The following is a 22088-nucleotide window of genomic DNA, read 5'->3' as shown; positions in this document are numbered from 1 at the left end:
CTACCTTTTCTTGAGCTGGTTTCATAACAGCCTCTTTGCCTATATAACCATAGTTTCCTTTGCTGCTAATGGATCTACTTGGAACTTGTAGCTTTGCTCCTCCTCGATGCGATTGACAATCATACTCTTGCCCTAGTCGCGCATTGGTATGCTTGCCTCTGCTGCCACTACTGCTACTGCTGTTGTAGGTGCTTTCTGTGATGTTACTTCATGTTTCTTTGCTAGACACTCAATAGCAAAGCCGACCTGATCATTGGGTCTGGAAAAATTGTAGAAATATCTCCATGGGTCCTCCTCGACCCATTGACAAACCCCATGGATCTAGTTGAACTGAACTCTCGTGCAATGGTATTTCACAATGAAATGTGGGTCATACAAATTGTAGCTTCGTAGGTCGAATGGTTCTAGATCACATATAACCCAATCGACAACGGAAGAGCAAGCCAAGGTGCCTTCCTCTTCTGGTGCAGTCTAGCTATCAATCTTGCCGAGATATGATATGCTACTTCCTACATGAAAAGTATGTCCAACGCAAAATTTGGTAGAACATGCAGAGGCTTCTCCATGCTGAACATCCATATGAAGGTTCCAGACGGTGAAGCGTACCAATCAAAAATGCCTATCAGTGCCTCCATTGCTTCCTTTGACATGCAGGGTGGATTGTGTTCAAATATCATCTTGTAGACTGGGGTGACAAAATGATCGGACAACCATGTGATTATTCCTTTGAAGCTGCATTCGCACAAAAACTTGAAATATGTGTTCACAACAATCTCCATCAGTGACCATGCCCACTCCAAGCTCGGGAACTTCTGTCGGGCACAGATTGCATCGAAGATGTAGGAAGACATGTAAATCTCTACATGCATACCTATGGGTGACTGTCGAGACTTTGTTGCTTGTTTCTTCAGCTGATGAGCAAACATTCCAGACGAGCTACATGGTTTTCCCTCTCTAGCTAGTTGGTCCAATGCGATCACCCAACTTAGTGGGAAGGTTTATGTGCTTTCTTGGCCACACAATCGACATGCAAATATGACCAAGTATTGATAGGCCTTCTGCATTATCTTCATCTTGTAGATCTGGTTGGGTGTCAACTTAAATGGAGTTGTCTCCTTTACCCAGTTCTTCAGAATGTCTTTGGAGTTAGCACTATTGTTGGGTAAGATGAAGGGTGTCTTCATGATAGTCACGGGCTCTGCTATCTGATACATCTCATCATAGTCTCGTCCCCAAAAGGTTGGAAGCTTCATCCCACTGACACTACTCAAGGTCATCGTCTCGGTATCAGTGTGGGAGAAGATCCAGTGTATCATGTCTACGCATGGGAACATGGGGTATCTGCAAGCAATTCAGTACAAGCTGGACTTGTGAATATTCACATACACCTGATCATCTTCAAGATCTTCCTTAAAAGTTCCTACAAATGCTTCATTGACCTCTTGCTGCTTCAGCTTGATGTTGTTAAAATTAGCAACTAGGGCCAAACTCCATGTGTGTCATCTTATTCATGGTTGATAATATTTTTATTAGATTCCTCTCATCGAGAGGTGTAGGATTGATCTAAATATCATTCGATTTTGATAAGTATTTATGGAGATATGAATTTATTTTGATTATGGAATAATTATCAAGCCGACCAACAACTCATGTAGGCTCCAAAGCCCAACAGTCGCATCTATTCAATCATCAACATTTGTGTATAAATACAGGAGGTCTTTTCCTCATTTGGACACACATCTCATCACATCTCTCTTTCTCTCCTGCACAGAAAAGAGGCTCTTCTCCTACTGCGCAGAAAGGGACTCTTCTCTCACACGTGTGGAAGGAATGATGTCAATGATGCCAGTGATGCCGATGATGCCGGTGATGCCGGTGATGCTGGTGATGCCGATGATGTGGGTGATGCTGATGATGTCGATAATGCTGATGCCGATGATGCCAATAATGCCAATGATGCTGGTGATGCCAGCATCGTTGATGATGTCGGTGATGTTGATGGTGTCGGTGATGCCGGTGATGCCGATGATGCCGGTGATGCCGATGATGTCAGTGATTCTGATGATGTCGGTGATGCCAATGATGTTGCTGATGCTGATGCCAGTGATGTCGGTGATGCCGGCATCGCCGATGATGCCAGTGATGCTGATGATGTCGGTGATGCCACTGATGTCGTTGACGTTGGTGATGCCGGTGATGCCGATGATATCGGTGATGCCGGTGATGCCGATGATGCCGGTGATGCCAGTGATTCCGATGATGTCGACGATGCCAGTGATGCTAATGATACTGATGCCAGTGATGCCAATGATGTTGATGCCGCTGATACTGATGCCGTTAATCTAGGGTTTTCTGTTGCTGATATAAATAAGACTTTTGTATTATTTCTCTCTGTTGATTTATTGAAGCTAAAAGAAGATTTGATAAAAGGCTTTCCCCATATTGGGGTTTGTCCCTAGCTAGCCACCACATCTCGTGTCTCGTGTCTTGGCTTGTTTTCTGTTGATTGTTTAATGTTCTATCTGCACTTTACTTACTGTACATGTGATTGCTAATCTATGGATAATAATAAGAAAGATAAGTAAACTTCTCTAAGAATAGAAAATACCATAAATTAACATGGTATCAGAGGTGAGGTAAAGGCAAAGGCCGAGCAAGAGCAAGAGCAATCACCAGAGAGAATATTGGCAAGCCTATCCTAAAAGAACTATGGGGTCCTCAACACTCTTCCCCACTGAAGACAAGCTCCATGAGAAGTTTGACTATCACAGATGGAAGATGTCTCTTGATCTAACCTTAGAACATCAAGTAGTGTTGGACCATGTGAGAATCTCCATCAAATGCACTAGTTGCTGCTAGGAACAAATGGAAAACTGATGAAGTCAAAACAAAGAAGATCATCCAGGACTCTATCGACAAGCACTTGGTGGCCTCCATTCAAGAAGGCTAGAAATTCCAGGATGTATTATATGTACCTGAACTCAAAAAGAACCTAGTGTCCATCTCGGCAATGGAAGACAAAGGCTACAAGGTGACCTTTAGCAATGGCAAGAGGCTAGCATTAAGAGGGAGACTACTGCGCCATATACTCCTGAATAGAATGGTGTGGCGGAAAGGAAGAACCGTATGATTGTGGAAGATGTCCGTGCCATGCTCCATGATCAAAGACTTCCGAAGTTTCTATGGGCCAAAGCTGCAAACACCGCCGTATATGTACAAAACCGATGCCCTCATCAAGCATTCGGTTCCAAGACTCTTGAAGAAATGTTCATCGGTAAGAAACTTGATATATCTCATTTTATAATTTTTGGAAGCCCTGTATATTTTCATGTGCTGAAAGAGAAAAGGAATAAATTGGGTGCATCTGGAAAGAAAGGAATCTTCATGGGCTATAGTGAAAATACTAAGGGCTATAGAATCTATGTAGCCGATCAAAGGGAAGTCGTGATTAGTCATGATGTCAGCTTTGACGAAGATATGTCTCTCAGCCAAGTGAACAATCTTTCTACAGTGAGGAGCTCTCAAGAAGCTGACACCAAGGAACCAAAAGAAAAAGAGTATGATGAGATATTTGCACCAGTTGCCAGATATACCACCATCCTCTCAATTATAGCCCTTGCAGCTTCATAAGCATGGAACCTACATCAGATCGATGTCAAGACCGCGTTCTTGCATGGTTCAATCAAAGAAGAGGTCTATGTGGAGCAACCCAAAGAATTTGAGATTTATGATCGAAAATCTCATGTATGCAGGTTGAAGAAGGCTCTCTATGGGCTGAAGCAGGCACCCTAAGTGTAGTATGAGAGGATCTATATCTACTTGATGAAGCTGGGATTCACTAGGAGTGAAGCCAATCCTAACCTTTCTAAGGTCGAATATGACAAACCTCTCATACTGGTGCTGTATGTGGATGACCTCTTTCTAACAGGTGCAAACCCTCTCATTCACAAATTTAAGAGGGAGTTAGCTTCTGAATTTGAAATGAAGGACCTAGGACTGATGCACTATTTCCTAGGACTTGAAGTCTGGAAAAAGCAAAGGAAAATTTTCCTATCTCAAGGAAAATATGTGGTGAAGATATTGGAAAGATTCGGTATGGTGGACTGCAACCCTGTGACTACCTTGAGGATCTTAACTTTCAGAGGTTATATGGTAGTGATGTCAGACTAGATTTGGGAAATGCCTCCGAGTTTCATAAACTCATTCTCATTGATGTTCTTGGTGAACCTCCATCTAGACATATGTTTTGTAGTTAGCATGGTGAGCTCATATTTGGTTGAGTCTCACTGGATTGATGCCAAGAATCTTCTGAGATGTCTTCGGGGCACAATCTCTCATGGATTGAGATACATTTCCAGAAATATGAAACTGCATGATTATTCGAATGCTGAGTGAGCAGGCAGTGTGGAGAGCACTTCTCAGTGCTAGTTCTCTTTGGAATCTACCTTGATATCTTGGATGAGAAGGAAGCAGAAGTCGGTGACACTTAGCACCGCCAAGGCAAAATACATTGCTACTACCATGGCCTCTTGTGAGGCAGTATGGTTGTAGAAGCTCTTCAGTGAGCTATTTGTACACATGATGAATACCACCGTGATTCTTTGTGACAACTAGAGGTGGGATTCGATTATAGAGGAATCTCGTATTCGATGATTTATCCAACAGATAAACATCATATGCTACCTTATCTGGGATATGGTAAGTCGATGAGCAAGGAGGCTCCATCACATTGAGACTGATGTACAGATCACTGACATTTTGACAAAGCCCCTGGGAAGGATCAAATCTGTGATTTTCCTGAACGACTTGCAGTCGTCGAGAGACCCTTGTAAAAAGGTTCCTGTATATTGCATACATTGAGCTCTGGGAGCTCTGGGGGCTTGCGGTTCTTACTGGAGCAACATACGACCATAGGGTGACTCACCCTACCCTGGAGATGCACATTGGGACAAGATGATTCGCTCTCTTATCAGAAAGGATGATTCACTCTCCTATGGATAGGATGATTCACTCTCCTGTGGACAAGATGATTCGCTCTCTTGTGTAGTACGATGATTAGTTCTCCTATGAGGTTTGGATGATGTGTTCTCCATGACGATTGTGTAGCAGGATGATTAGTTCTCCTGTGAGGTCTGGATGATGTGTTCTCCATGATGATTGTGTTGCAGGATGATTAGCTCTCCTCTGAGGCCTGGATGACGTGTTCTCCATGGCGATTGTGGAACAGGATGATTCACTCTCCTGTGGGCCAGGATGACTAGTTCTTCATGGCATCCATTGGATGGGATGATTCACTCTCCTTTGGACAGGATGATTAGTTCTCCTGCAAGGCATCCTACCCATGCAGTCTGGGACTCATGGGAAGTACCTCTCATCTAATCAACGAGAAGGGAAATGAGGATAGGGTCCATAGTGGTACCGATCGATGCATCGTTGTATCTACCGTACTCCCTATGCTAGGATGACCTTCATTGATCTGGGATCAATGATACTGATCTAGGACCAGTTGTAGGAGTTGTACCCACTATGATGCTGACTTCGGGTTAGTTGAGACTCGTCTGGGACTAGTGGTTTTCATACTCTAAGACTGACTTCGGGTCAGAGGAAGACTGGTCTGGGACCAGTTGTAGGAGTTGTAACCACTATGACATTGATTTCGGCTCAGTTGAGACTGGTCTGGGACTAGTGGTACATACTATGAGACTGCGTTCGGGTCAGTGGAGGACTAGTCTGGGACCAGGGGTACGAAATGTACCCACTACGACACTGACTTCGGGTCAGTTGAGACTGGTCTGGGACAGTGGTACATACTCTGAGACTGACTTTGGGTCAGTGGAGGACTAGTTTGGGACTAGTGGTAGGAGTTGTACCCACTATGACGCTGACTTCAGGTCAGTTGAGACTGGTCTGGGACTAGTGGTACATACTCTGAGACTGACTTCGGTTCAGTGGAGGACTGGTCTAGGACCAGTGGTAGGAGTTGTACCAACTATGAAACTGACTTCAGGTAGGTTGAGGACTAGTATGGGACCAGTTGTACACACTCTGAGACTGACCTTGAGTCAGTGGAGGATGATACTGGTCTGGGACCAGTGGTAGGAGTTGTACCCACTATGACACTGACTTCGTTTCAGTTGAGGACTAGACTGTGACAGGTGGTACACACTCTGAGACTCACTTTGAGGCAGTATGATACATCCTCGATCATTTCTTCTTCTTCATAATTTAGACAAAGCAGAGCAAAGCAGAATAGAGTAGAGCAAAGCAGATCAGAACAGGGTAGAATAGAATAGAGCAGAGTAGGCAGGATAGAGCAGAGCAGAGTAGGGGTCAAGCTCTACAGGGTAGTGCATTTGATGGATGAATATTAGTGACCGACAAATGAATTGTAGATGGAGTTCTCCCTGGTTGAGAGGGAGTGTTAAAATTAGAAACTACGGCCAAACTCCATGTGGGTCATCTTATTCATGGCTAATAATATTTTTATTAGATTCCTATCGTCGATAGGTGTAGGATTGATCTAAAGATAATTCGATTCTGATAAGTATTTATGGAGGTATGAATTTATTTTGATTATGGTATAATTATCAAGCCAACCAGCAACTCATGTAGGCCTAGAATCCCAATAGTCGCATCTATTCAATCATCAACATTTGTGAATAAATATAGGAGGTCTTTTCCTCATTTGGACACACATCTCATCACATCACTCTCTCTCTCCTGCACAGAAAAGAAGCTCTTCTCCTACTGCATAGAAAGTGACTCTTCTCTCACACGTGTGGAAGGAATGATGCCGGTGATGCCGGTGATGCTGGTGATGCCGATGATGCCGATGATGTCGGTGATGCCAGTGATGCCGATGATGTTGATGATGTCGATTCCTGTGATGCTGGTGATGATAATGATGCCGATGATGCCGGTGATGTTGGCATCACTGATGATTTCAGTGATGCCAATGATGTCGATGATGCCGGTGATGTCGGTGATGTCGGTGATGCCGATGATGTCAGTGATGCTGATGATGCTGATGATGCTAATGTCAATGATGTCAATGATGTCGGTGGTGCTGGTGATGCCAGTGATGCCAGTGATGTTGATGGTGCCGGTGATGCCGGTGATGCCAGTGATGCCGATGATGCCGATGATGTCAGTGATGTCAGTGATGCTGACAATGCTGGTGATGCCAATGATACTGATGTCTGTGATGCTGATACCAATGATACTGATGCCGCTGATCTAGGGTTTGCTGCTACTGATATAAATCATACTTTTGTACTATTTCTCTCTATTGAATTATTGAAGATGAAAGAAGATTTGATCAAAGGGTTTCCCCATATTGGGGTTTGTCCCCGGCTAGCTGCCACATCTGGTGTCTCATGTCTTGGCTTGTTTTCTTTCGATTGTTTAATGTTCTATTTGCACTTTACTTACTGTACATGTGATTGCTAACCTGTGGATAATAATAAGAAAGATAAGTAAACTACTCTAAGCATAGAACATACCATAAATTAACAGATGTCCTTGTCTAGAAACAACTTTGTATCATCATAGATCGGTAGACTAGAGGACACTCACTCAATTGTTGTTACAGTTGTGTTTCCGTCAGTTTCCTATGATCCCGCTCTCTTGGAAGCCATTGATCATGTACTGCTAAGAGGGAAATGAAAACTTGAAAGATCTCGAGACAAGCAACATGCATGGAAAGAAATCTGTCCATGAAAAAAAAAGCAAATTCGGGGAATGATATAGCACATACCGGGGAATTGATATGCAATATTGTGTAATTTCTTCTAGGAGGCTAGTGATTGGCTGCCGGAACTGCCAAAAGGTAGTCTGGGCTATCTGGGAGGTAAGACTGGCTGTTGGATTTGCGCAATGTGTAATCTAGACTGGATGTTGGCTGCTGGGATTGCACAATGCACAATTCCAGTTGGGAGTGACTACAGGCTCAGGGACTGCATTGTGAAATTTTCTGGGCTAGCAGCCACTATCCCTCAGAAATGTGAAATATAATTCTTGAGGATAGTGCTAGGTAGAAATGCACATTTCTGGAGAGGAAGGTAGAGCCTTCCTTCCCCAGATTGCGCAATGTTGTCTTAGTGAAGGTAGAGTCTAGGCCAAGGTTGGCGAGACTCATCGACAGGCAACTTAAAGAAAATATGAAAGTGAATGCATGGATACACTAAGTGAAAACAGAATTGATTGACAGTGTGTGCAAACATGAATGAAAGATTCAGTAAACAGATAAACATGCATGTGGGTGAAGCGAGTCGCCTAGTCAACGATCGCTTGTGCAAAACAATTTCATGCATCTGACAATAGTGATATAGCAACGAAAACTGAAATAGTGCTAGGAAACTCTAGTATACATGCAAATAATAGCAAGCATTCAAGGAAATCAAGCACACAACACTCACACAAGCGAAAACACAAAATGTGACAGAAATGTTGAAAAAGACAAGTTGAGGCCATTTACCTGTGAATAACTAAGTTGGATGTGTCGAAGAGTCTTGGATGTGCTATGGCATGTCAAAGCTCCAAGATCGATGTGAAAGAATGAGCTTTGATGCGTCGAATAAATAATTTTTGAGCTCATGACGTGCATGCCACAAATCTAGGAAAAAGCGACACTTGGAGGAAAGTTTCTGCAACAAATTTGCATTTAACCTCCAGCTGCTAAAAATAGCTCCTTTAACCATGGGACGCATTTTGCATGTTTCCTTTTACTCTTCCATGAAAAAGAAAGCCATGCATGAAAGTCAAGATTAGTTGGTCCCGGGTGGAACTGCTCAACCCAACTTCTCAACTGCTTGAAGGAAATGCTCCTTTTTGGCTGGGAGCTAGGCTAGCTGCCCAGGAGATTTGTGCAATTTTTGGGTAGAGCAGCTAACTACTACCCAGATTTGCGCAAATTCTAGGCTAAGTAGCCCTGTTGGGAAGGATTACACAATTTTCACTATGAGTGTTGACTAGCAGAATTATGCAATCCTCGAGCCCAGCAGGCTGCCAGACAGGATTGTGCAATTTCTGGATGGAAGGTTGGTTGCCCTCCAGAAATGCACAATTTCTTGGGGGGGTTTCTTAGCCTGCAGATGGACCAAGTCTGAATGAACAACCTGTGAGGGGAATGCATCAAGTTGTGATCAATAGGATACCTTTTTGCAAGAAAAACAATGAAGCTTGTGTACTTGACGAAGGAAGGCAAGGTGTTGTGAAAAGTTGGTAAGGAGGCTCCAAAATGAATCTAAGGCAAAGTTTTGGATGGCGGTTGTAGTCGCTACAACACTTGGAGACAAACTGGTAGAACTCCAGCTCTCTGAATGGACCTTGTTCGTGAAAAGCAAGTCTAACACCTTCGAAAGTATTGTTCAGTTCTCAGATCATCTTGGTTTCACACTAGCTTGATTGAAGATGTAGCATCTGCTAGGCTCTTGGTTGATTGACACACATTCCCAGCCAAGGAAATGTAGTTGTTTTGATTGGGGTTGAGGGGTATATTGGTGCACAAGTAGTATAGTCGTCAGAGTCTTAGTTTCATCTCTGGTGTTGCTTCGCTACTAGTAGGCTTGGACAATACCTCGACGGAGTGACATAGGAACAGAAGCATTACTCTGCTGCCAGTGAGCATGGTCAGTACCTCGATGGCGTTACTTGCATCACCTCTCTGCGCATGAAGCCTTTCTCTTCTTTCATCTTATTCATTGTCATTTGGAATTTTTCTTACTTTTCACTTTTCATTTTTCATTTTCTCAACTGTGCATAGCACTTATTCATTTCATAGGTGGAAGAGGGATCCCGACTTATTAAGAGCATAAGAGGTTGTTCCAATAGAGAAGTAGTTTATGATATCTCTTATGTGCTTGTTAAGGTTTTCCCCCTCACCTTACTCCAAGGTTAATTTTAGGGGCGAATAATCGCCCAAAGGCGAAATTTAAGGCTTTTTATATTTTAATGGGGCAAATTTTTAATTAAAATAATATTTTTTTTTATATATAATTAGCCCATATTTTATTTAAAAATTAATTTATTTTTTTATTTTAGCCCAGGGCAGATAATCTAACCGAATCCTATTTGATCAAAATCGCCCCATTTTGATATTTGCGGAATCGTATTTGATCAAAATCGCCCTCATTCTGATTTACAGTTTGTGTTTTCTGGTTTGGGAGTGGTTTGTGAGGGTCGATTTGGTCCCAGGAGTGGTTTGTGAGGGTCGATTTGGTCATGGGATGTTAGATTTATTTTGAAATGGAGGGCGGAGCGAGGGCGGCTCCCTGTTTTGACGGATTCAGCCCGCTGTTTTGGTGTATATGGCTCCCTGGGTCCCTGTATAAAAATGGTTTTGAAATAAGTTTTTTCATCCTAGTTCACAAATCTAGCAGCAACAGTTTCGGTGGGATATTCTGGGATATTCTTGAATTTCATATTTCAATCCGCTTATTCTTCTCTGGTTTCGGTATCCATTGTTTCTTGGATTTGAACGGCTCATGCCACTACAACAACAACAACAACAGTCGGTACTTGACCGAATTGTTGGCTGAGCGCGAGAAATTAAGCCCCTTTATGCAGGTCCTGCCCATCTGTAGCCGGCTTTTGAACCAGGGTAAGTTGGCTTCACATGTCTTGTTTTTACAGATTATCAGTTGTTCTGGAAGGCCAAATTAGGTGGATTCATGCCTCTGCAGTTGGAACAGGGGTGATAATCACTTTGCCAGTGAACGTTGAATGCTTCCGTTCCGTTCCAACCAAGATCATGTTACTCCACAGCGTTTAGTCGATGCAAATCATATATATATGGCATTTATTTCATGTATATTGGCAGTTGAACTTTTGCCAATATTTCTATGACAGTTATTATTGCTGATCAATCTTGATTTAGGCCTAAGCGTATCAGATCTTGCTGATGAGATCTTGTATACATTTAAAAAAAAATACAAGCCAGTTACCTACTAGCTCCTTAACCTCTGAGGTCTCAATATCTCAGTTCTTCCTAGCTTTACACTTGGTTGGTATTGCCGTTTGATAGCCCCTTGCTGTTCCAAACATCATTTTATTTGCTTTACTGAATGGTCTGATTTATATTCCAACCTTTCTTTTTCACTACATGCTCCTTTTTCCAACCAAGATCATGTTACTCCACAACGTTTAGTCGATGCAAATCATATATATATGGCATTTATTTCATGTATATTGGCAGTTGAACTTTTGCCAATATTTCTACGACAGTTATTATTGCTGATCAGATCTTGATTTAGGCCTAAGTGTATGAGATCTTGTTGATCAGATGTTGTATACATTAAAAAAAAAATACAAACCAGTTACCTACTAGTTCCTTAACCTCTGAGGTCTCAATATCTCAGTTCTTCCTAGCTTTACAGTTCTTTTCTGAAGTTCGATATAAAGATTAAAGAGATTCTGGATGGGTAACTTTACCCTTAAATTCCTTTTCTGGCAGTGGCCCTTTCTGCATTGACAATTCTTACTTAGACAATATGTTCATTGAATTCTCCATAGGCATGAAAATAGATAATTTCTGCAAACTTCATTCTTACCTCTGAAATCATGTTTATGGTTAGAATAAGCACCAGATTTTCAATATGGCTTCTTCCATTTGCCCAATCTATAATCAGTTTTGAATGCCCCATATCTTAGAGACCATCAATTCCTTTTTAAGTTGCACATTTCAAAAGTAACCATAAAGTGTAAAAATCAACTCTATTATTAGTCCTCTGGTCTGTTGCATACTTGAAAGAAACATAACGTTTTTCTATTAAATACAAAATGCTACTAGTTTCACATTTCCTTGGAGTTCCTTGATAGGCACTGTAAAAAAAAACCAGCCTTATTTTTGTTGATCTGTGGAACCTTAAGAATTCTTGGACGTTTGACTTTTTCAGGTTTTCATGACCCTCCATAGGCATATCTAATTTGATGGCATACCTGAGTTGAAGGATTATCTATATCTTGGAATATCATGTTTTTTCTAGCAAGCAAAAGCCCCCACAATAGAACAAATGGCAATGCCCTATGGGCAGCTATACTGTCTTAACCTTGTATCAGTTTACAAAACAGGTCAAAAGGGATTCTCCTCTGCAATCATTTGTTCCATTTGGTAGCTTCATTACTTCACTCCAGAGTCCAAAGCTCCCTTGCATATGAAGAGTATACAAATAAATGATCCACAGAGTCATTGTTTTTTACAGAATGCATTGTCTGGGTCCATGCCAATTCTCTTCTAACCATTCTCCTAAATTAGGATTTTATTTGACATTCCCAGCCACAGAAAGAGAAGGAGTACCACTTAATGCATACCTTTTGGCTACTCTCATATTTCCATCATTCAACGTAGTCCATCTCATTCATTCACCTTCCCATTTTTGGCTCTTCCGGTCCCTTTTTCTAGCAGCCTTAACTGTGGAACCTTACGTTATGACCCACTAGTCAATTGCTCTATTCCTTTGACCTTTGACATAACAAACAATCTTGATTTTCCCAGATTTTCCACAAGTTCTTTCTCACAGTGACTATACTCGCCCCTGTCTTGCGTTCTAAACCTCCCTACTACCTTCAACACAACCACCCTTAATAAATATCTTCGCATAACCCACTTAGTTGTTCTAGGTCACTAGATAGTTCTCAACCTCCTTAGTTGAAGATTTGTTCCCACTGTGCCTTGAAACCTCACAGAATCTGCTTAAAGTGTGTAATAATTCTCCTAGGCCAAACTTGAAGTCAACACACACACCTGTCTCCTGGTATTTGAAAGCACTCAATCTCAATAATAAAGGTGCTTAGGCCTAACTTTACTCATATTACACTTGAGGTACTTGAAGCGGCAACAGCTCTCTTCTCAAGCGGTATGTGTTCTAGTTCTCAAGTGTAATATGAGTAAATTTAGAATGTACTACCTTAGTTGTCATTTCATCATCCAACAACAACTCTAATGTGTTCAAAAAACTTGGCTACCTCCACCATCGTTGCCCGATGAGAGATAATCCTTCTCCCTTCTCCTCTTCATTTGGTTATCCTTTGCCATCATACTAGAATACAATCTCCTCCACAATTGTAGTCTTCATCTCAAGGACTTCACATGACAAATGAGTCTCTCTTTGTGGTTAATTGTACTATACCATGGGTGCCAACATTCATAATTCTTGTTGTTGAACCAAGCTCTCCAGTTGCAGCAATAAGCTCGACACCTTTGTCTTATTGATTGCATTCTTTGAACAATGTTACTCAAGCCAATCCTTAAACCTTGGATTGATCAACCGATCTCTAAAGAACATTGCATCATGATGTTGTTCATCCCCTCTTCTACAATTTCTCTCTTATAGATGCATTCTTTGATTGTTCAAGGCCTCCTCCTTAATGACATTTGAGGGATAATTTTGCCTCCTTCCTTGTCTTAACATAAACTTGGTTTTATTATCCATCTTTCACATGGCTGCTAGGATCCATGGTCACTTCTGAAAATTGCTTGCAAGGTTATCTTGGCTTCATTATGCATTGTTTTTTCCTTTTGGAAACTCATCCTTCCTTGAGGATTGTCTAGCATCTACTACCTCAATTTGGATTTCTTGGATCAATTTAGTGCTCTCGTTCTCCTTTTGGACCAGTTGTCCATTCTCCTCACATGCAAAGCATGCATTCACATAAAATTCACCAATTTTAAAAATAAAAGGTTACCTGGCCTCTTCTGATGCCTCCAACATCAAATTTTGTCTTCCTTCCATGCTTTAGGAAGGTACTCCTTCTCTTTCTTCTATTCTTATGACAACTATGAATGATTGTCCCTCTCGAAAATCCTTATCATCTGCATCTATACACATAGCATCAGTATCATAATCACCAAGCTCTTTAGCCCCATATGGTATATATGTTACGAGCACTTCTAGCTAACCTCCCATGAGACTTTCATTTATTGTCTCATCGACATCCTCTTTGTGTAGATCCCTCTACTGTTATGATGCTTTTTCCACCATATCTTCTATCAACAAATCCATATGTTGATTTGAACTCTTTATGCAGTCCATGAGACTCTCTGATAGTCTCTCTTCAACATCTTCCTCATCATCAAGGACTATTCCCTGCTCTGGTTCAAAATAGTGAACTAATTCAACTTTAGGCTCAACAGGTGCTTCATCTTCCTCCCTAGCTTTCTAGCTTTAGGGGTCTTCCTCTTAAAATCTTTTTTCTGACAAGTAATTTGGCCTTCTTCCTTAGGTCCCATCTCTACCTTTGGTATTCTCTTTCAAGCCTCATTTTGACTATGTTGAATCTCTCCTTCAACTCATAAATCTCCTTTTCAATTTCTTCTTTACTCATGCCATTTTCCTTGGCATGCTTCTCCCTTTTGTTATGGCATCCATGAGAACTGGTTAGTAGTGGGTAGTTCTTAACCAAAAGGTTCCCAAAAGGGCGACTTCAGGACTGATTACATAGAAAGGAGAATCAGTACCTGGATGGCCCCTCTTACGTGGAGCCGATTCACTGACCAAGCTTCCTACTCCACAGTCTACATCAAAACAAACATTTGTAGTTGAATGGGCACTACAGTTGCCAAATAGGCTTACACAGGCAACTGGAGAGCTTCATTTGAAAGGACAGATTATGCAGAAGGTTTGCAACTATGAACATGAAGCTCGGTCTTCAAATGAGGTAGCACCAATTGAAGCATGCTCTAAAGAAGAAGGGTTTCCTTGCAGTCAGCAGAATGATTCTGATCGAGAAGAAAATTGTTTGGCAAGGAGATTAGAGTTCCTTTGTCAAAGTAAAACCTGCAGGCATTTTACATATCAGGAGTTGCAATCTGCTACTTCTGGTTTTTCAACAGGTTGCATTTGTAGTTTTCCTCATGGAGTTTTTCATTTCTGTGCTTCTGTTTTGAATGGGAAATTTCCCTTGAAATGTATATTAACCTTGTGAACTCAATTCAATTATGTAACATCCTTATTCTTGCAGGGAATTTTATAGGAAGAGGAGCCTGCAGTAAGGTGTACAGAGGATTTCTTCCTGATGGACAATCGGTGGCAGTGAAAATCTTGAATTCATCATCCAAAACAGAGCAAGAGCTTCTTTCTGAAGTTGAGATTCTTACTCTATTGAAGCACAACGATGTCATTACACTTATCGGTTACTGTGCAGAAGGCCTTAACCGCCTTCTGGTGTATAATTTTGTATCCAGAGGAAACCTTGAAGAGCATCTCCATGGTATATACTCAATAGTATTGCATTTTAAGAATCATGAAATCGTGTAGAAATATTAAGCAGTAGTACGTTTTAAGCATCATAGTGTTATGTATTGTATGGCAGGGTCTTTCATTTTCTCTTTTCTGAGATTTGATTATAGTCCTAGCTATTGACTATGTATATATTTTTCAGGAGGAGAGGAAAAGCCCATACTTCCTTGGAAAGTGCGATTAGAAGTGGCTGTAGGAGTTGCTGAAGCATTAGATTACTTGCATAATGGCTTTTCTCAATCTGTCATTCATGGAGATGTAAAGTCTTCCAATATCTTGCTTTCTGAAGAGTTTGAACCACAGGTATAAATCTTTTTACTGCAAGAAGAATCAAGACTAAATTGCACAATTCAGTGTTTGAAGAGATCTTAGTGATCTAGACTTGTAAACTGAAACTTGGAATTCTGCACTAATGAAAAATTTCAACAGAATTAATGTGCGTGTTATTATAATAGTTGTCAGATTTTGGGCTAGCAAGGTGGGCACCAACATCTTCATATATCACTTGCAGCGATGTTTTAGGAACATTTGGGTATGTAAGCATCTTCCCAGTTTCGATTGGCCATTTTCAGATTAAAGCTATCCAATTTGTAAATTCACTAATTGTGATTGTAGTTTGACAGGTATCTTGCTCCAGAATACTTTGTTTATGGAAAGGTTAATGAGAAGATGGATGTGTATGCATTTGGTGTGGTCCTTTTTGAGCTAATAACTGGAAGGAAGCCAATTGATACAGCAAGTCCCAAGGGTCAAGAAAGCCTGATTATGTGGGTAAGTCCTGGTTTTTACAGTTGACTCTCTTCTTCATGTTTATTTATATTGATTATCCTTATTAGGGGCTCATGTTTAACCTTCTGTAAATGTTGAAACCAGGCAAGACCACTCTTACAGGATGGGAATATGGAAAGTCTTGTTGACAAATGTTTGCAAAATGTTTATGATACAAATGAAATGCATAGAATGATGCTTGCTGCCACGCTTTGTCTAAGGGAAACATCTCATTACCGTCCTTGCATGATCCGAGTAATTTATCTTCCTCTATTCATTTCTATATGCTTCAGGGGCTTGTTTTTACTACCTCGTGTGTTTTTTGAGGGTATTCTTTACCTGCAAAAATTACTTTAGGGTGCAATTTCTCTTACAATTTTCTTTTAGCTATAAAACACTCTATGTTAACCACATCTGTTCATCTCTGCTTACTCTTTAATACCAAGATATGATTAATGGCAGATTTTAAAACTACTACAAGGAGAAGATGAGAGGACTGACTGGGCGTGGTGCCAGAATACAATGATCAAGGATATGGATACTTCAGATGAGGATGACATTGTAGAAAATCAGGGGGGGCATGATATACAAACCCATCTCACCCTTGCCATGCTTGGGGTGGATGATGATACGGTATCACTTAGTAGCACAGATCATAGTGTGGGCATTTTGCCAACAAACAATTCTTTGGAAGATTACAGACTGCGCCGATGTAGCAATTCATCAAGCTTTTAATTCAAGATTAAAAGAAGTGAGTTTTGTTGCCAGCAATACATTTGTTTATGCTTGCTTTATAAGTTTCCCATGGCCACAGTGGTTTCATATTCTTATATGGCCAGGAATGTGACGTATTATGCTAGACCTCAAAGAATAGCTAAGGATTGTATGAAAACTAGGGGATTGAACAATAACATTGACTTCGTTAAAGCATTCCTTGAAGTTAGAAGCAAGCTCATGGGCGGAAAGGAAGATCAAGATGTCAGTACTCCATTATCTTGGCTGCAGATCTGAGCAATGTTTGACTAGTTGGCATCTTTTGTTCGCATGCTGATTTTTTCAGTGTCGTGTCCACATTTCTACTTTTTACTGTCAATCTCATGTAAATAGTGAAAATGGATCTACGGTGTTCATTACACTGCTCTGGGTAGACAAGTACCAAGAAGAGTAAATTTTTGGTAATGCTACTATATTGTCAATTCAGAAGTGGTGGAGAGAACCGTAGAAAGAACTACCCACTACTAACCAGTTCTCATGGATGCCAGGTTGATTGATCAAATGGATCAAATGTGCTGAAGCTTGAGATCCTTCTTTGATGCGCCATAAGGGCCATGCCTGATGCGTTTTTGGTCTAACAAAAGGACCAAGGGTTCAAATAATTAATGGTTAGCATTCACCAACTATTAAAACAGAGTAGCCATGTCTAATTTTCAAATTTCATTTATAACATTAGCAATTTTTATTGCATAATATCAGGAATGAACAGATGCAGGGTTTTCAAGATTCAGGTTGAATATCACAGAAGACAATGCAAAGGTGTACCGGTGAATACTATGGTATTAATGAGAATCAAAAGTTAAAAGCTACACAGTAGAATGCATTTATTCATCTTCAAGGATATCACAGCACACACCACAATGCATTTTCACTTTTCATCCATAGAAATGTTTCCATCGATGGAAGGATTTATGGTTAACAATAGCAATAACTAAAGACCTTGTCACCATACTAATGTGCATATTCATCACTTATTGTAAAGGACTGAACCTAATTCCTTTTTATTTAATTACCAAGCCATAATCATGACAATATCGACAAAATTCAATAAGAATGGTTTAGGTTGTGTAAAATTCCACCACTATATGTTCGTGGGTCATATTCCTTCCATGGTACCATTTTGCTACATAATAACATGAAGAGACAGGTACCATTCTGCTGACTTAACAACATACTAATCTCATCAGTAAAAGAATAATAATTGTAAGAATCTAACAGATTTTGCAAATATATGAGCTCAACTTATAATTATATAGTATTTATATTTTGGCAATTTTTTATTGCCATGAAACGCTGCTTCTCGAGTTCAGGTAATTGCAAAGTTGTTCTATAATATTACACCTTAAAAAATTCAGCCTTCAAATCCAAAACATTAAAACTATCCTACATCTCTAACTTCAAAATTTTTAATGCCTACACCTTTTGTAGGGAAAAAAGAAAAGGCAAGAAATACAATATGAAACCCAAAATTTGTTCAAGAAAATAAAGCTATAATCAATAAAAAAAAATAAAGCGTATGGCATGGTCTGCTGAATCATCTGAGGTGCTCAATTATCCTCAGCAGCTTTGGAAGTCTCAGATGCCTGTAATTCACCATCATTTTCCAGCTTTTGGACCTTATTTGATCGTTCATCTTTGGCAGATCCATCATCCTCTTCAAACCGTCTGTGTTTCTTCTCTATGCTGGTACCATTCCCCTTTGTAAAGGGCTTTCGACTGTTAGATGAGTGCCTGCCTCCTCTACCACGGCCACCTCTGAAATTAAGGGTGAATGGTCCCAAGTAAGTAAGTTATTTTAAAATCAAGTCATCATCAGGGAAAACTCTAAAACTCCTACCATTGAAACCCAATATAGAGACAGTTTTTAGGAAAATATTTTGATGGACAGCATTGTGGCATGTCATAAATAAGCATCCACATGGACTTGTTCTAGGGTAGTTTAAAATAACTTCTTGTTTCTTTTGAATAAATCTTCTTGTAATACTAGAGAGGCCACTCAGTTTTGGTGATATTTTCAGTGCTTTGTTTAGTTATGTGAATTCGTTAGATGCAAAACAAGTATTGGTTAATTTCATGAAAACCAATCTGCAGAATTGGAAATGTAAGCATATGTGCATGAATGTAGTAGAGAAAGGGGTACTGTTCTAATTGAAGTGAGAGTGAAAGAGACCTTTTGAAAATGTTATTGTTTCAAGCAGTTGGAACGGTATCAGTAGGAATCAGTATGCAGAAATTAAACAGAATAAATGGGAATCAAGGCGAATCAAGCATTGTATTGCATATCAAATCTAATAAAGTACCAATGATTCTACAGCTCTGGTTAAGTACTCAATAGTGCTTCCAAGGTTGCAGAACTTCAATCTACAGTCATAGATATTGAATGGGTGTTTGCAGTTATATTGTTCCTCTGCCAAGAACTCTACTCTTTTGGACCTCAATTCCCCTCAAATAAAAATGTTCTGTTTAATTGGAACTTATTTACATCCTAACATGCAGGTCGATTTCTCCAAGAGAATGTACCTGGGCAACAAATGATATCCAAGTTGAAATCTTAACAATGGAATTAACTAATTATTTTCAATCGATTTCCTTCATTGTTGCTAGTTGATTTTTCCTGGGATTATCGACATCTCATTTATTGGGTTCACCTCACCCTGATTTGAACTTCTTTCATTTGAATCAACTTCATCTCTGGTTAGAACATTTTTTGATTGATTTCATTTTCCAACAAATGTGGTATTTAAGTTACTTTCTTCTTGCAAGTCGATTTTACCGTTATTAGTACACTGCTAGTAGATTTGTTTGACATGATCATTTTCTTCAATTTCAGGGTCGACTAGCTTAATGATAGTGTCCTTTTGCTTCAGCTCATGTTCATTCATCAGTTCTCAATTGATTCTCTCTGTGTTCAAAATGGATTCAAGTAGCTTAGGAATTACATCGATTTCCATGTTCATTCATCAGTTCTCAACTGATTCTCTCTATGTTCAATGGATTCAAGTAGCTTGGAAATCACATCAATTTCCTTTTATATTGTATTAAAATGTACAGGAATGTCATAGTGGAATTGCTTTCCACAACAATACTTCTTTGTAACTATGGACTTTATCTCAACTCAACTGGATTTCATTTCTAACAAGAGATTCCCTTAATAAATTCCTCTTGACAAATTTTTCTGTTATAAAAATTTGCAAAAGCATGCCCTTGGTATAGCTCACTACACAAGAAAATTCATTTTTGAAGCATAATTCTTATACTTGCAACTTTCATTTCTCTGTATAGACTTTCTAGAAAATAAATTACGTGTAAAGAGTCTATATTCCACTCTTGGATTCATTTTGTTGGAGAGTTATGTGAAGGACTAACGAACCTATCAGTCACAGGACGAAACAAACCCTGAGGCAGTAAAAATTTGTACATGGGTCCACATTTGCTCCCGTTATGGTCCTTACAGAGAGTGCATTGAAGGTAGGTATGTTGCAGTTGGTAGAATATGACGAATGTGCTCCCTTCATGTTCTCTAAGACGACAACTTACAATTATTTGACAATTTCCTCATCCAAATGATTTTGAATGAGTAATTTCATCTAAATTTAACTAATTTTCAAACTGGGATTTAGTCTTCTTAATTTAACTGATTTTCAAACTGATATTTAGTCAGTGTTATTGAGGAGTGAAATAGAAACTGATTTTGTCTTGCAGAGAATAACAAGGATTGGTGTGAGCTTATACTCTGCCTTATAGACCTTCAAATACAAATAAGCTCTTGTATCCCTATTTCAATCACATAATTTAAATGAATATAATGTCATTTTATTAGAAAAATGCAATGAGTATGAAATAGATCATCAGAATGGCCACTGTAGCCCAGGCTGGTGAGAACTTGAGTATTTTATATCTGACTAAACACATGCACATGAAAAGAAACATCACCTGACACAGACATGAACAAGATAGAATCTAGATATTAGAATTTTGGGGAAAAACAATTGCGCCTTAACAGAGAGCTTCTTATCCTACACCACACATTTCACTCTTTCAAGGTGGAGTTACAAACTGAACATGCAATGACTGAGCTGCATGGTCACCAAAGTTGTAACACACCCAAAAAAATAATGCTTCATATCGGCTTCTCAATTATGTGTGTTTAGCATTAGTGATATAGTCTCTTCTGAACTTTTATTTCAAGTAGAAATTTGATTAAATTTCAGAAGTGCAAGAAATCACAGAAAACCCTCCGGCAGTAAATTGATAGGAGAAATCTTCAAAAAAACCTGGAAGCTGTCCTGTTCATATTGTCCTGGACTTTTCAGCCAAGTTAATATGTCTGTAAAGAATACTATTTTATCCTAAGAAAAGATTGACACTTTGTTTATCACCAGATGAAAATAAATTAGAAGCAAAACATCAGGTTGGTGACAAATCCAAAACAAGTTGCAAGACTGTAACCCAATCTGCAAAACATCAAAAAACTGATTGTCCCAGAGTGGGATGCACTATGGGAAGCTGTGTTGTCCCATCTTTTACTAGTGTCAGCTTCATAGCACCTGCTTCCATTTCCAGCAGCTCTGTCTTTAAGAGAGAATCGACCTCTATCTTGATAGTGTTGTCATCAAGAGATTTGTAGTTGATTTCCATTTTTAATCTTTATGGCAGCTGTTTATAGTCCTGTAGGACTGGAAGTGTGGATGTTGCAAAGCTTCATTAGCTATTATTCTTTTGTTTCCATCCACTTGTAACATTTGTTTCAGCAAATCCACACCTTCTAGACACCCAACATTTTTAACAAATCTTGTGAGGGATGGGAAAGGCTTTCCTGGATTTGGAAATATGATATCCAACTGCTCCTTTACAGATTGCCCACGAAATAGTGGCTCACCGATGAACAATTCTGCCGACATGTTATTTGTTGCTTTTTTCTAGATTAGCTCTCACAAAGCATTTGAGTTGTTCCTGTTCCTGGTTGGTTTTTTTATAATTTTATAGACAAGTTCCATGTCGTGGAAATGTGAAAAAAGATAGTGATATTGCCACCATGTGGCTCTTATCATATATGGTTTTATACTTCTTCAAAAAATTCTCTAAGAGTTCACAATGCTAAAATTCACTAGGACTTTACAAAGTTTTATTATTTAGTGAAAGACTTGCCAAGTTCTTACAAGATTTTATAATTTAGTAAAATATTCGCCATGCCTGGTGAGAGATTCGCCAGAAAATTATATATACATATTATATTATTGATCAAATCGCCTTCCATTTTTCCTATATACCATGGAGATTCGCCCAATTATTATATTTATAAATTTGGGG

At 39.6% G+C, this 22088-nt stretch overlaps 1 protein-coding gene and 1 pseudogene across 1 annotated transcript; both read left to right on the top strand.

The window, feature by feature from the left end:
• Positions 1–14537: 14537 nt before the first annotated feature.
• LOC149155689 (inactive protein kinase SELMODRAFT_444075-like) lies at positions 14538–15254 on the top strand. The gene is made up of 2 exons (XM_089444499.1): positions 14538–14830; positions 14959–15254. Exons 1-2 carry the CDS (start codon positions 14608–14610, stop codon positions 15252–15254), a joined length of 519 nt encoding a protein of 172 aa, XP_089300625.1. The 5' UTR covers positions 14538–14607.
• Positions 15255–15905: 651 nt separating this feature from the next.
• LOC149155688 (protein kinase STUNTED pseudogene) lies at positions 15906–16739 on the top strand (annotated as a pseudogene).
• Positions 16740–22088: the final 5349 nt, after the last annotated feature.

Source organism: Pinus tabuliformis, chromosome 9 (assembly GCF_031772625.1).
Source record: "Pinus tabuliformis cultivar Carrire ecotype Pingquan chromosome 9, CPIR1, whole genome shotgun sequence".
NCBI classification, from domain to species: Eukaryota; Viridiplantae; Streptophyta; class Pinopsida; order Pinales; family Pinaceae; genus Pinus; species Pinus tabuliformis.
The sequence above is the reverse complement of the archived record's forward strand: the minus strand, read 5'-3'. Positions and strand labels throughout refer to the sequence as shown.